At 40.2% G+C, this 12,610-nt stretch overlaps 1 protein-coding gene across 1 annotated transcript; it reads left to right on the top strand.

The window, feature by feature from the left end:
• The first annotated feature begins 237 nt into the window (after nt 1–237).
• On the top strand, nt 238–12,322 carry TCP11X2 (t-complex 11 family, X-linked 2). The gene is made up of 10 exons (XM_012758800.3): nt 238–322; nt 809–946; nt 3,795–3,927; nt 6,994–7,114; nt 7,858–8,078; nt 9,248–9,384; nt 9,623–9,843; nt 9,942–10,123; nt 10,873–11,036; nt 11,892–12,322. Exons 2-10 carry the CDS (start codon nt 820–822, stop codon nt 12,125–12,127), a joined length of 1,542 nt encoding a protein of 513 aa, XP_012614254.2. The 5' UTR covers nt 238–322; nt 809–819; the 3' UTR covers nt 12,128–12,322.
• Nucleotides 12,323–12,610: the final 288 nt, after the last annotated feature.

Raw genomic sequence — 12,610 nt, 5'->3', positions numbered from 1 at the left:
TTCTGCCTCCTGTCTCTATCATCCAGTGGTGCGACCCTACTTGCTTTTCTTGCTGTCTAAGTATCCCAGGCCACCCAGTGCATGGGACCCCACCCCGCTACCCAGGAAACCAGCCAGCCTTTGTTTTCATGTTTGGACTCTCCTACCTAGCATCATAGGTAGGGGTGCACTCCCATTATCTCCATGGTTCCATCCAACCTCTTCCTGTTGTTCTCCCCTTTTGCCCTGACTGCAATGGTACGTCCCAGAACCAGGTTAGGGAAGCAGAGGGGCTTCACGATCAGACGCAGCTGCGGGGCAGCCGGTTAAGAACTAGGAAGAGGTGAGGGGCCAGGGTCTGAGGGCCATGGGGAGTACCCTGCTGCCTGATTCCAGGCTGCCAGTCCTCTTCAGGCAGAACTGGAGCTGAAGTTAAGGAGAAAGAGAGGTATTCTGGGACCAATTAAAGGTAGCCAGACTCGAGGAAGATTTCTTTCCTAGCTTGGTCAGTAGTGTTCAGTGTGGCCTCCTTTTGATGAGATATTGTTTATTTCTGGGCCTTGGTTTTCTCTGCTTGCCCAACGCTAAACTTCTTTCATTTCAGTAAAGGCAGTTCCATTAGTCCCAAGTTCCCTGTCCCCTAAGGCCTGTTCGAGGACCCTAGTTGCTCGAGAGATGCTTGAAGCCTTTGTCTCTAACCCCCTCAACTGGCAGCAGCAGGTTCAGTCACCAGGGCACAAGATGGCAGTTAGAGAGCCCTCTTCCCCCTTGTCCCTGGGTAAGAACTAGATCTTACACAGCTTGCCTCTTCTTTTCTCTCCAATTCCAGATAACATCAAGATGCCAAAGACTGAGGAAACTGTGCACCAGAATGATCCCAATGAAGCAGAGAGTGGAGCCCATAAGTCTAAAACACCAGGGCAGAAACAAGAAAACAAAAGCTTCTGTTTAAATGACCACTCTCCTCGTAGGTCTAGAGTAATGTCATCACTTCCTTGGGTAGTGCTTGATAGCAGTTAGGTTAAAGGAATAGGTAGCCTGTGGCTTAAGGACCTTTAAGGGACATAGAAGGCTCTTGAAACTGCATTTTTCCTTCCTTGTTTTTCTGTTAGTCCTCTTTTGGATTATTTTTTCCCTTGTCTTTTCCCCCCTTTAATCTTTACATACAGGACTTAGGCTCCTGATTGGTAAGTAAAATTAAAAATGTTTTGGCTTTAGAGAAAGAGGCCAACAAAGCATAATTACTTGTGTTTGACAAGACTTGAGAGTGGTTGAGTCAGTTCAAAGCATGGGAAATAGATAACATTAGTGTATTTTGATTTTGTGGAGTGTAAATGGTAGATCTAGGACAGGTCAGAAATAATCCAAATTATCTGGTTCTGGAATTGTGTTCTGTCCTTTTCCAAGGGTGCTTTGTTGAAATAAAAATTATCACTGCTCTGGAGTAAAATTCTTTACATCTGTAGTAACAGCATTTTTATATCAACATTGGGACATGAGGCCGTTTTCACACCTTATGTTAGGCATATGAAGTTTTGGGTTGACTAGTCCAACCTCACAGGAACTCAAATTGCAGATCTCTTATAATCTCCAGTGAATTTAGCGAAACATTAATCTGCAGACATGTCAAAAAGTAGCAACTTGATCTAAATCCTTGAAGACTGAAATAAAAAAGTTGGAGTTCATGATGCTATTAAGTTGAATCACATAGGTTTCTCTTGTGGCCACTTGAGGTCACTGCTAGTGAACAGAATGGCACAATTCTTAGTTCATAGTGCCTAACAAATAACTGTTGTCTTAATGAATTGAATGGTGTATTTTAACTATGTACTTTTTTAGTTAGGCTAGAAAGGAAATGTCAGTTGATAGACTTTTTAAAATGAAAAATAAACGCACATAGTAGATCATCTTCTTGGAGTGAGTTTTAGGATTCTTATGTGTAAATTTTATTTCTTGGGGACAAATACCATGTTTCCCCGGTCTTATATTTATTTTTCCTCAAGAAGACACCCTAGGACTTATTTTCAGGGGATGTGTTATTTTTTTTTAAGGACGGTACAACAATCTACATTTATTCAAATATAGTTAAGTCGTCTTCTTCTGGAACATCATCATAGTAAAATGGCAGCCACAGCTTTCTTTCTTCCTCCTGAGGACAAACAATACCTAAAGAGGAGCATCCTGCTCCTCACTTCACTGAGGAGACTTTCCCCTCAAAGCCTCAGCTTGCAGCATGCACAGGATGGCCAGGACCTGACAGGGGGAGCCGACCTTGTTGGTGGGGCTGTCCGCACCTTTCCAGTCACCTCTGAGATAGTAGCTGTCACGATGGGGCAGATGAGAGGGCTGCTTGTTTTCTTTACTGCTCTGAGAGGAAATGCATGGGTTGTGCAGATGTGCTGCGTAGCCACGCCCATCACTAGGTCTTATTTTCAGGGTAGGGCTTATATTGCGCAAATGCTTAGAAATCCTATTAGGGCTTATTTTATGGGTAGGTTTTATTTTCAGGGAAACATGGTAGTTCTCTCTGAACAAATTATGAAATTCAGTTAGAAAATAAATTTCAGATTTTATTTTATATACCAAGAAACAATTGTAATTACTATTTATGGTTACTCTGTATCACTGCTGTAAGTAGTCTGTATAATGAACTTAGAATATTGGTTTCCAAATTCCAATGCTATTCTGTGACCTAGTTCTTATCAATATTGAATGAAATAAAACAATAAAGGTATTTTAATGAGTTTCTAAAATAAAGTTAGATTCCATTTAAAGGACTACTTCTAAAGCTGACTATATTGTCTTTATGCTTTGGGGAGTGTTAAAATATGCTTCCTTTTATGAAATGATTGTTTTGATAATGATAAGGGTGGATTTTTGTTTGTTTGTTTGCCTCCCTGTCCATGTGTGGAAAAATAAAAATTGGCAAATCATTGTCAATCACTCATTTTTTTTTTTTGAGATTTTTTTTTTTTTTTTGAGACAGAGTCTCACTCTGTTGCCTGGGCTAGAGTGTCATAGCATCAGTATAGCTCACAGCAACCTCAAACTCCTGGGCTCAAGCAATTGTTCTGCCTCAGCCTCCTGAGTAGCTGGGACTACAGGCATGTGCCACCATGTGTGGCTAATTTTTTTCTATGTTTTTAGTTGGCCAATTAATTATATCTTTGTGTTTTTAGTAGAGATGGGGTTTTGCTCTTGTTCAGGCTGGTTTTCAACTCCTAAGCTCAGGCGATGCTCCCACCTCGGCCTCCCAGAGTGCTAGGATTACAGGTGTGAGCCATTGCATCCAGCCCATTTTTGAGATTTTATTGGTTTGTTGAATCCCCAGGTCTGGGAACTAAAGCTGTAGAAGCATGGTTCAGCTATAGAGCCATCTGGGAAGATTTATGGTGTTATCTATGAGGAGACTTTATTTCTCATCTTGCATGTAGCCTCTGAGGTAGGAAGAGGATAGTGTGAACACAATAACTTGGAGATAAATGTTCTTTATAACCACAATTTACTCATAGTTTGCTGAGTTTTACTTAGTGTTTTGACATTTCAAGCAGAAGGTTTTGAAATCAGTTGCACTCTTCTGTTCTTCAAAAATTAACTTTTTCCCATGCTTGACTTCTCTCAGAGTTTCAGTGTTGTTAAAGGGCAAAGAGTTCAGAAAACCTCACATATTAAAATGATTGAGTGAGTTTGTGTAAAATCCATTTGCTATATCTAAATTTGGGGTATTACTTCGTTGAGTGAATCTCTGAATAAAATAGAAATATTAATACTACTTGTGTGGGTTCTCTGTTGATGACTGCTATGCCTCTTTCCAGAAAGCAGACCTGAAGTCCTTTCTGTCACAGATCTGATAGAAACAGTTAACGAAGTTTCCAAGCTGAGCATTGCTCATGAAATCGTGGTTAACCAAGATTTCTATATGGAAGAGAATGTTTTACCTCCAAACAGGTACAGACTCTTTTATTTTTTCAGTTTTACTCGTCCTGGTGTAGGTACAAAGCACAAATGGGTTTTGGTCAGGTTTGAAGCATTTTATTAAGAAATTTAATGTTAGAATATGTCTTAAATGGTACCAACAAAACAGAAGAGTAATCAGTGTAATTATTAGTTTAAAAAGGTCAAAGCTGCAAATTACATTTAAACAGGAAATAAACCAATGAAATTGCAGGTTGAGCATCCTAAATCTGAAAGTCTGAAATCCAAAGTTCTCCAAAATCCAAAACTTTTTGAGCACTGACATGATTCTCAAAGGAAATGCTCATTGGAATATACTGCAAGTATACTGTAAATATTCCAAAATCTGAAAAATTCTGCAATTCAAAACACTCCTGACCCCAAGCATCTCAGATCAGGGATACTCAGCCTGTATTGTCAAAATGTTCATTTTGAGATCTCAGTTAGCAATAAAACATAGAGTGAATTTCATATCTTTTTAGATAGACTTGGATGAAGTAGCTCCTAGCTGTTACTCTTTTAACTGTCTACAGATTAATCAGGTACAGATGAACAGGTCAGGGAACATTTCTCCTTCATAATCCGCTTAATAAAGATTCTGTGAATCATGATTAGAACCTCAATGATAAATAATGCCCTTCTAAAATGCGACTTTATTTGGGTTTATCTCAATTATATTGATACTCTAATACATAAAGCAGTCATTCAGCAAGTACAAATTGACTGCTTCTAATGATGTATTAATAGTTAAATTGGTACATTTCTTTGTCAGAATCTATATTTTATAGCATTTCTAATTTCCCACCTTAAATGCTTCTGTTGTTTTGCCAGTTTAGGGATCTATTACTAAATCACCTTGCTCCATCAGTGGTTCGCTTGATCTTCATGCTCCTTAGATTTGCTCTTGCCTGTTGCCAACAGCTACCCATGCCAATGACAGCTTCTTTGAAGGAAGTTTTTGCCTAAAAACAGATCTCCTAGCATCTTCTTCATAATCCCTGCAGCCCAAGTTAGATTTATTTTTCTGCTTGTAGGCATGCAAAGAAAAGTAAAACTAGGATAGTGAATGTTTGCTAAAGTGGTTTGGGGTCGCAGTGGTGTTGGGAGTGAGTAAATGAAGCAGCGTAAATAATATTATTTAGAGCTTGAATTTCACTATTTTGTTATTAACAGCCTTTTTCGAGTGTAGTAATGCAAAATGTATACTGGATAAGAAGCTGAAATAGAGTTTGGGGTTATCCATTATATATAGATAATTGACAGTTGGTTTTACCTTTGGGCTTATAAAATGATGCTAATTACAGTTATAGGTTATTAGGGGAATCTCATTGTCAGACCTTCATTCAAACATTTGTTGAGTATTTATTAGGTAGAAGACAGAATGATGAATGCTGGGGGCATATAGATGAGGGCATTTAGGGGCTACCTTTGCCATCATAAAGCTTCTGTAGGGGAGATAGTCAAATAGCTACTATGCAGAGTGATAAGTTCTCTCATATCTGGTATATGGAATTCTATGTTAGTGTCCAGCTGACTGGGGAAGGTCAGGGAAGACTTTCCTGATAAAGTAAGACTTGAATTGAGTCTTTTCAGGTACTTTTAAGGTATTTTTTGAGGAAAAGGACTCTCCTGTAAGAGGATATGTCATTTCAGAGGCATAGAGTGGTGGAAGGCAATCATATATTCATTATAAGTAGATTGTTATTGTTGGAGCACAGGGTGTTAGGAGGAGGAAGAGGAGGCAAGTAAGGTAGAGAGGTAGCAGAATAGAATCATGAAGAGTCTTAGAGGCCATGTATCCTTCTGGTGATAAGGAGCTCCTGAAGAGTTTTAAATGATTATGCCATCATGATCAGATTTGTATCTTAGAAAACTCATTGATTTTTATCAACAATATGTGGCATTGTTGGGGTAAGACTTTGTGGGGGCAGGGTGGCCATTTAATAAACTATTGCAGTAGTCTAGGTAGGAGATGATGGTAGGTAAGGATGGATTCCTGAGATATTTAGGAAGCGGAATCTCTGGAATTTAGTAATCAAGTGTATAAAAGAGATGACAGTAAAATAATTAAAAGGACTCCAGTACACACCAGCTAGGTAATAGTTGATGACCTCTCACAAATTATATTGGTGTGTTGGGGGAGGAACTTTGACTTTTTATTTCATTTATTTTTGTATCATTTATATTTTTTAAACAAAAAGCAGGGCTGAGCATGGTGGCTCACATCTGTAATCCTAGCACTCTGAGAGGCCAAGGCGGGAGGATCGCTCAAGGTCAGGAGTTTGAAACCAGCCTGAGCAAGAGCGAGACCCCGTCTCTACTAAAATAGAAAGACATTAATTGACCAACTAAAAATATATATACAAAAAATTAGCTGGGCATCGTGGTAGATGCCTGTAGTCCCAGCTACTTGGGAGGCTGAGGCAGAGAATGGCTTGAGCCCAGGAGATTGAGGTTGCTGTGAGCTACGTTGACGCCATGGCACTCACTCTAGCCTGAGCAACAAAATGAGACTCTGTCTCAAAAAAAAAAAAAAAAAAACCCAAAAAAATCCCCAAAGCATGCATTACTATTGTATTTTAAGGGGTAAAAGGCTTAAATTTCTTGTTCACAGGACCAAACATACATGAGGAACAGGTTTGAAGGGGGAAGATAATGAGTTCAGTTTGAGGATTGCTGAATCTAAAGATTTCAGGCCTGAAGTAAAAAGATCATCTAGTTCAAAGGTTTAAATCTATAGAAATGGGAACTAAGTCAAACATCCAGGCTAAATATAGACCCAGGGTTAGAGCTCAGGGTCTCAACCCCTAGTTTATGGTTCTTTCTACTGCAGGAAGAGAGCTTCTTTGAAACCATGAGGTGTCCTTCTGAGAGGATTTGGTCAATGCTTTTGCATCTGAGACTAACTTCAGTTTATTCAGCCCTTCTCAAGTCTAAACATAGCTCCTCCTGGCCTGTTTATTTAATGGTTTTTCACGATTTAAAATGCTGTTTGGGAAATTATGATCCTATATCAATTCTCTGGGTAAAGCACAATTTGCTCATTTAACCTTCTTATAGTCTGGAAGGCAGGTTCATGGAGACAATGTACAATGCTTTTTGGGACCATCTAAAAGAACAACTATTGAGTACTCCTCCCGACTTCACTTGTGCTCTTGAACTTTTAAGAGAAGTTAAGGAGGTGAGTAAACAACCTTCCATTTGTAGATGGGAAGTTCCTGGGTATCTCAGACACTTGGATTGTCAATGGCTACTAATAGCCTAAGTTGCATAGTTTTTGAACATGGTCCATTGCTTAAATAGATAGTATGGAGAAACTTCTATTTTATTTGTAAGAAATGAAGCTTGACAGTTGGGCTATTGCTGTAACACCACACTATATCATTCAATTAAACAAATATTCACTGAACACCCACCATGGTTTATGTGTTTCAGAAGCACAAAATTGAATAAGAGAACACTTACCCACAAGGAACTCATACTTTTGAGTCAAAAGGCTACTTCAAGTGACCTTTAAATGTTCCTTTGCTTATTTCATTCTTTCATTCTTGCCCTTTGGAATAAAACAATCTAAAAATGTCTTTATCCTTTATTAAGAATGCCTCATCACCTTGTGGTGATGTGTATTTTATATTTCTTATATTCTGCACTTCTTTTTATCACACTCTTGTTTTATTCATATCTTTATCTCATTCTACCTAGAAAATAATAATGACCACTACTATAACTGATACCAATGCAGCCTTGAATTATGATTGTCCCCTAAACAGAGAAAAATGATACTCTCTAAGAAACCTAGAGACCTAGTTTTCTGACCCCCAAAAGGCATAGTCTGGGATGCTTTTGGCCTAAGGGGATTGTTCATTGAAGAAAGTTCAGGGTTTGAAACAGAATTTGGCTCCTTTGATTTCCTTTTTGGGGCAGATATTGCTATCACTGCTATTACCACGCCAGAACCGCCTAAAAAGTGAGATTGAAGAAGCTCTGGACATGGATCTCCTCAAGCAAGAAGCAGAACATGGGGCCCTGGATGTCCCTCATCTCTCTAACTACATTCTTAGTTTGATGACCTTGCTATGTGCCCCAGTTCGAGATGAAGCAGTGAAGAAACTAGAGAGCATAACAGATCCAGTGCAATTACTGAGGTGAGAGTCTAGACATGCTGTCCCCCAAATGTGGCTCATATACCATGCCAAAAAACTCTGAGCCAGATACTGTAATATAGCCCCTGTCTTGTCTAGCTCCTTCTGTACTGAAGACCTAACACCTCTTTTCTCCTTTCTGGATGTGTTATTCCATTTGAGTTGCTATAAAGAAAATACCTGAGGTTGGGTAATTATTTTATTTAGCTCATGGTTCTGCAGACTGTACAAGAGGCATGGCACCGGTATCTGCTTCTGGCAAGGGCTTTAGGGAGCTTCCAATCAAAGCAGAAGGCGAAGGAGAAGCAGGCATGTAACATGACGAGAGAAGGAGTAAGAGAGAGGGATGAGGTGGTGCCAGGCTCCTTTAAACAACCACCTCTCATGTGAACTAATAGGGTGAGAACTCACTCATTATTGCAGGGAGGGCACCAAGCCATTCATGAGGGATCTTCCTCCAATGACTGGAACATCTCACACCAGGCCCCACCTCCAACACTGGGGATCAAATTTCAACATGAGATTTGGAAGGGCCAAACAACCACACCATATCATTGGACTATTGGCTGTTATTTCCCAAGGACAGTCTCTCAGAGTTCCTTTGATGATCTTTAGATCATTTGAGCCACCCTTATGACATGATACTGTTAAGACAATGTACAGTAATTCTTTCTCCTACAAATTTCAATCAGCCCTTTCCCAGATTGTTTCCTGTTTGTTCTGACTCAAACCTTGTGAGGGGCAGGACTAGAGGATTACCCTTGTTTCACAGCCTGGAGAACCAAGACCCCAAAAAGTAAAATGATTTGTTCAATGAGTTAAATTCAACCACCCACATTCCAACTACCCACAGCCAGTTGTTAGCACTTTGGTGATTTTCCTTCCACTGACTACCCTTTTTCCAGGTGACAGAATGACCACAGTGGAAAGAGCTCTAGACTGGTAGTTAAAATGTCAAGAGAGGTATGTGTCCTTAGCTCTGCCACCAACTCATTCTGTGGCCTTGGGTCACTGGTCACAGCATTTTTATTTGTAAGTTGAAGTAGGACTGTTGTTTTAAAGTCCCCTTCTAACTCTAAAATACTGTAATTTTATGACTTATTTCTTGGATTCCATCCCTCCACACTAGATTTCATTTCATAGTATAAATATTATATTTCTCCCTATGACAGGGGCATCTTCCATGTTCTGGGCCTAATGAAAATGGACATGGTGAACTATACTATCCAGAGCCTTCGACCCTACCTGCAGGAACATTCCACTCAGTATGAAAGAGCTAAATTCCAGGAACTCCTTGACAAGCAGCCCAGTATGTTTAACATTTAAGGGCAGGAGAGGGGAGATTTGACCTTGTGTCTGCCATCTTACAGTGGTAGAGAATATTTTCTATTTTTTGAATAGGAAATTTCTTCCTTGGGCAAGGGGGAGGGATAGGGAGAAGGAGCATTTTCTAAAACATAAAGACCTACAAAATCACTTCTTTATTGATCAAGAGTATATCTTCAAGCCCTGAAGTCTGAAGATACATATTCCCTTCTCTGTCATAGATCTCCTTGATTACACCACAAAATGGTTAACGAAAGCAGCTGAAGATCTCACTACACCATATCTTAGTTCTCCTGACTTGCCCAGCTCCTCCTCCATCATGGCCTGTTCATTTCCAAATGGGGAAGATAGTGACTCAGATCTCCCCAGGCCCACAATGGTGCTATACCAGGGATACCTGAATCTCCTCCACTGGGACTCTGGAAATGAAGAATTCCCTGAGGTAAGAAAGTGTGTTGGGGCATTGCCTTGCCATTTGGGATTCAATGCCTCCATTAGAACCCTCCTTTTGTGACAGCCTGTTCTTCCTTGCCTCACCAGACGCTGCTGATGGACCGACTACGGCTCCAGGAAATGGGGTCCCATTTGCACCAGTTGACCATCCTGGCCTCAGTCTTGCTAGTGGCTAGAAGTTTCTCTGGTAAAGTTTTATTCAACTCACCTGAATTTGTGGATAAACTGAAATGCATAACCAAGGCCCTGACTGAGGAATTTAACTCTAGGTAAGATTCATAGATATTTTTTAGAGTGGAAAATATATGGTTTTTGGAACAGAGGCAAATAATATATTGTTGCCTATTCTTCATCACAAACCACACAAAGGACCTTGGGAACTATCTCCAAGGATTGTTCATGTCTTTGATAAGTTGTATTCAGACTTGGAATAGGGAAAAATAAAGCTTATTTCCAAATAAGAGTGAGAGTGTGGAGGCTAGTTTTCTATAAATATTCATTATTGTATTTGTCAAAAATGAGTAATTATATACATGATTAAGTGACAGTAGATTTCTGTTATATATATCCAGAAGTCGATCAATTAGTAATATTGATTGATGATTTGCTGCATGAAGGGATACCATTCCAGAAGAAAAACAGGAATTAGAAGCCTAAGTCTCTTAGTATATTTGCAACTTTATTGGTGAAGTAGGGAAAAATCATGAAAAATATCCAAGAAAATATTTAAACTATATTTGAATAAAGTTTATGGGGCTGAAGAATGCTGAGTGGATCAAAGGATGGAACTGAACTCTTGCCCGATTTATCTTGTTTTCTTTGAAGTAGCATATGGTACTATACAGATTAGTTGGTATTACACTTGAGGGTAACAACGGAAGTATTTAATCTTCCCAGTTACTCCTACTGTCTAGGAGTGGTGGAATTCTCACTTGAATGGGCCTGGATTCTGGTATGGGGCTCTCTGGGTTTTGCCCCTATTCCAGGGCCACTCTGATTTCTCTTCTTCGTTATCTAGGCCTGAAGACGCTATGCTCAGTGTGAGTGAACAGGTGTCTCAAGAAATCCATCACGGCCTCAAGGACATGGGCCTCACTGCTCTAAGCAGTGAAAACACAGCGTCTCTTATGGGCCAACTCCAGAACATCGCCAAGAAAGACAACTGTGTTCGTAGCATCGTTGGTAAGAGTCCCTATGGCAGTGGTGCAGAAGAGTGGAAAGAATGTGCAGGGTGGGCAGATAAACCCTATCCTGGAAATGAGTTACCTAACTATTTAAAAGTGGAAAAGCATGATCATTCAGAAAGTCTTTTAGCTTTAATTTCCTCATCTATGATGTGCAGGGTTGAAATAGATATCTTTCAGTTTGAAGAGTGAATGTATGGTTTTAAGGTGTATCTGCATCTAAGATATGTAACTCCCAGGTATGGGATACTGTCCCATTAACTCTACCAAGTCATCCCTGGCCATTCTCTAATTGTAGTCCAAGATCTGCGGAGCAACCCTTTTTCTATCCCATGCTTTAAGTTACCGTGTGAACCTCTACTCCCCTCCATGGAATTGATGCTGAGTTAGGCTGGAGGACATTTTCCATGCTGGAATAGAAGCAGTGAACTTGGCCAGCTTGCTTTTAACTTTAGCATCTTATCATAGTCTGCTTTGGGTGTATAGACCTGAACTTGGTGCATTCGCTGCAATAGAATTTCAGGTGCAGGGTCTAGGATCCTCTTGTTAGGTTAAATGCACACTAGGATCTCATGTATAGCTACGTAATCTTATGAATAGCCAGAAATTTACTAGCTCACCATCTTTTGATCATACATTATCTTTGGGAGTTTGTTGGCATTCCCTCCTCAAAAAAAAAAAAAAAAAAAAAAAACCAGACAAAAATCTCATTTATTCAATTTACTCAAATGAATGAGTAGGTCAGTGAATAACTCAGGTAACTTAAAACCTTGGTGAGAAGATAGTGCAAGGGCATTGTGAATTTCTTCTGAAACCTCTTTGTTCCCTTTTCATTGTTTTTTCCTGTTCACAGATCAGCGGATCCGTTTGTTTCTCAAATGCTGTTTGGTTCGTGGCATGCACGACTCTCTGCTACACTTCCCTGGAGGCCTTATGCTCATTGAAGGAGAGCTGGCAGACCTGGGCTGGAAGTTTGTCAATCTGATGCGTCACAACCAGCAGGTATTTAGCCCATACTATGCTGAGATCCTAAAAAATATCGTTCCTCCAGCTCAAGCACAAGAAACAGAAGTGGAGCCTAGCTGGTAGTGCTGGACCCCTGCCATGGCAACAGGTACCTAGGAGAGAGGGCTCTGCGTGTTCCTGGGATGAGATCACCTGTGGCCAGCAGAGCAGCCAGCCATCTTCCTCCCTACAGGCGGGACACAGGGCTGCAGGGGTCAGGCATGTAAACACCAACTGGCCCAACCCCCTTCATTAATAAACTTCTAAGCTGCAAGAAAACCTCAGTTGCTTCTGTGCTGCTGCTGAAGCTAGGTTCTGCGCCTTCATCCCTTAACTAGCTGAGAATCAAGTGGGCCCTTGTTTTCCCTTCACTGGCTAATCATTCTTTAATATTCTGGCTTGAGCAAGCATTAGGGTATCAGGTACTAGCATTATTTTCTCCAGTTTTCTGGTGAAAAATCATTTCCTTGAGGGCTATGAAAACTCTTAGCAAGATTATCCAGAGTGTGAGTATAGGGGCTTCTGGAAGTCAGAAATTCACTGAATCACAGATCAAGAAAAGACATA

Source organism: Microcebus murinus, chromosome X (genome assembly GCF_040939455.1).
Source record: "Microcebus murinus isolate Inina chromosome X, M.murinus_Inina_mat1.0, whole genome shotgun sequence".
NCBI classification, from domain to species: Eukaryota; Metazoa; Chordata; class Mammalia; order Primates; family Cheirogaleidae; genus Microcebus; species Microcebus murinus.
This window is presented reverse-complemented; position numbering and strand designations above follow the sequence as displayed.

Bases quoted from the DNA above. Each gene is read 5' to 3' on its own strand.
- TCP11X2 (XM_012758800.3), top strand. From the start codon at position 820: ATGCCAAAGACTGAGGAAACTGTGCACCAGAATGATCCCAATGAAGCA. The intron at 947-3,794 runs GTAGGTCTAGAG...GCCTCTTTCCAG, and splicing joins TTTAAATGACCACTCTCCTC to AAAGCAGACCTGAAGTCCTT. The intron at 11,037-11,891 runs GTAAGAGTCCCT...TCCTGTTCACAG, and splicing joins CTGTGTTCGTAGCATCGTTG to ATCAGCGGATCCGTTTGTTT.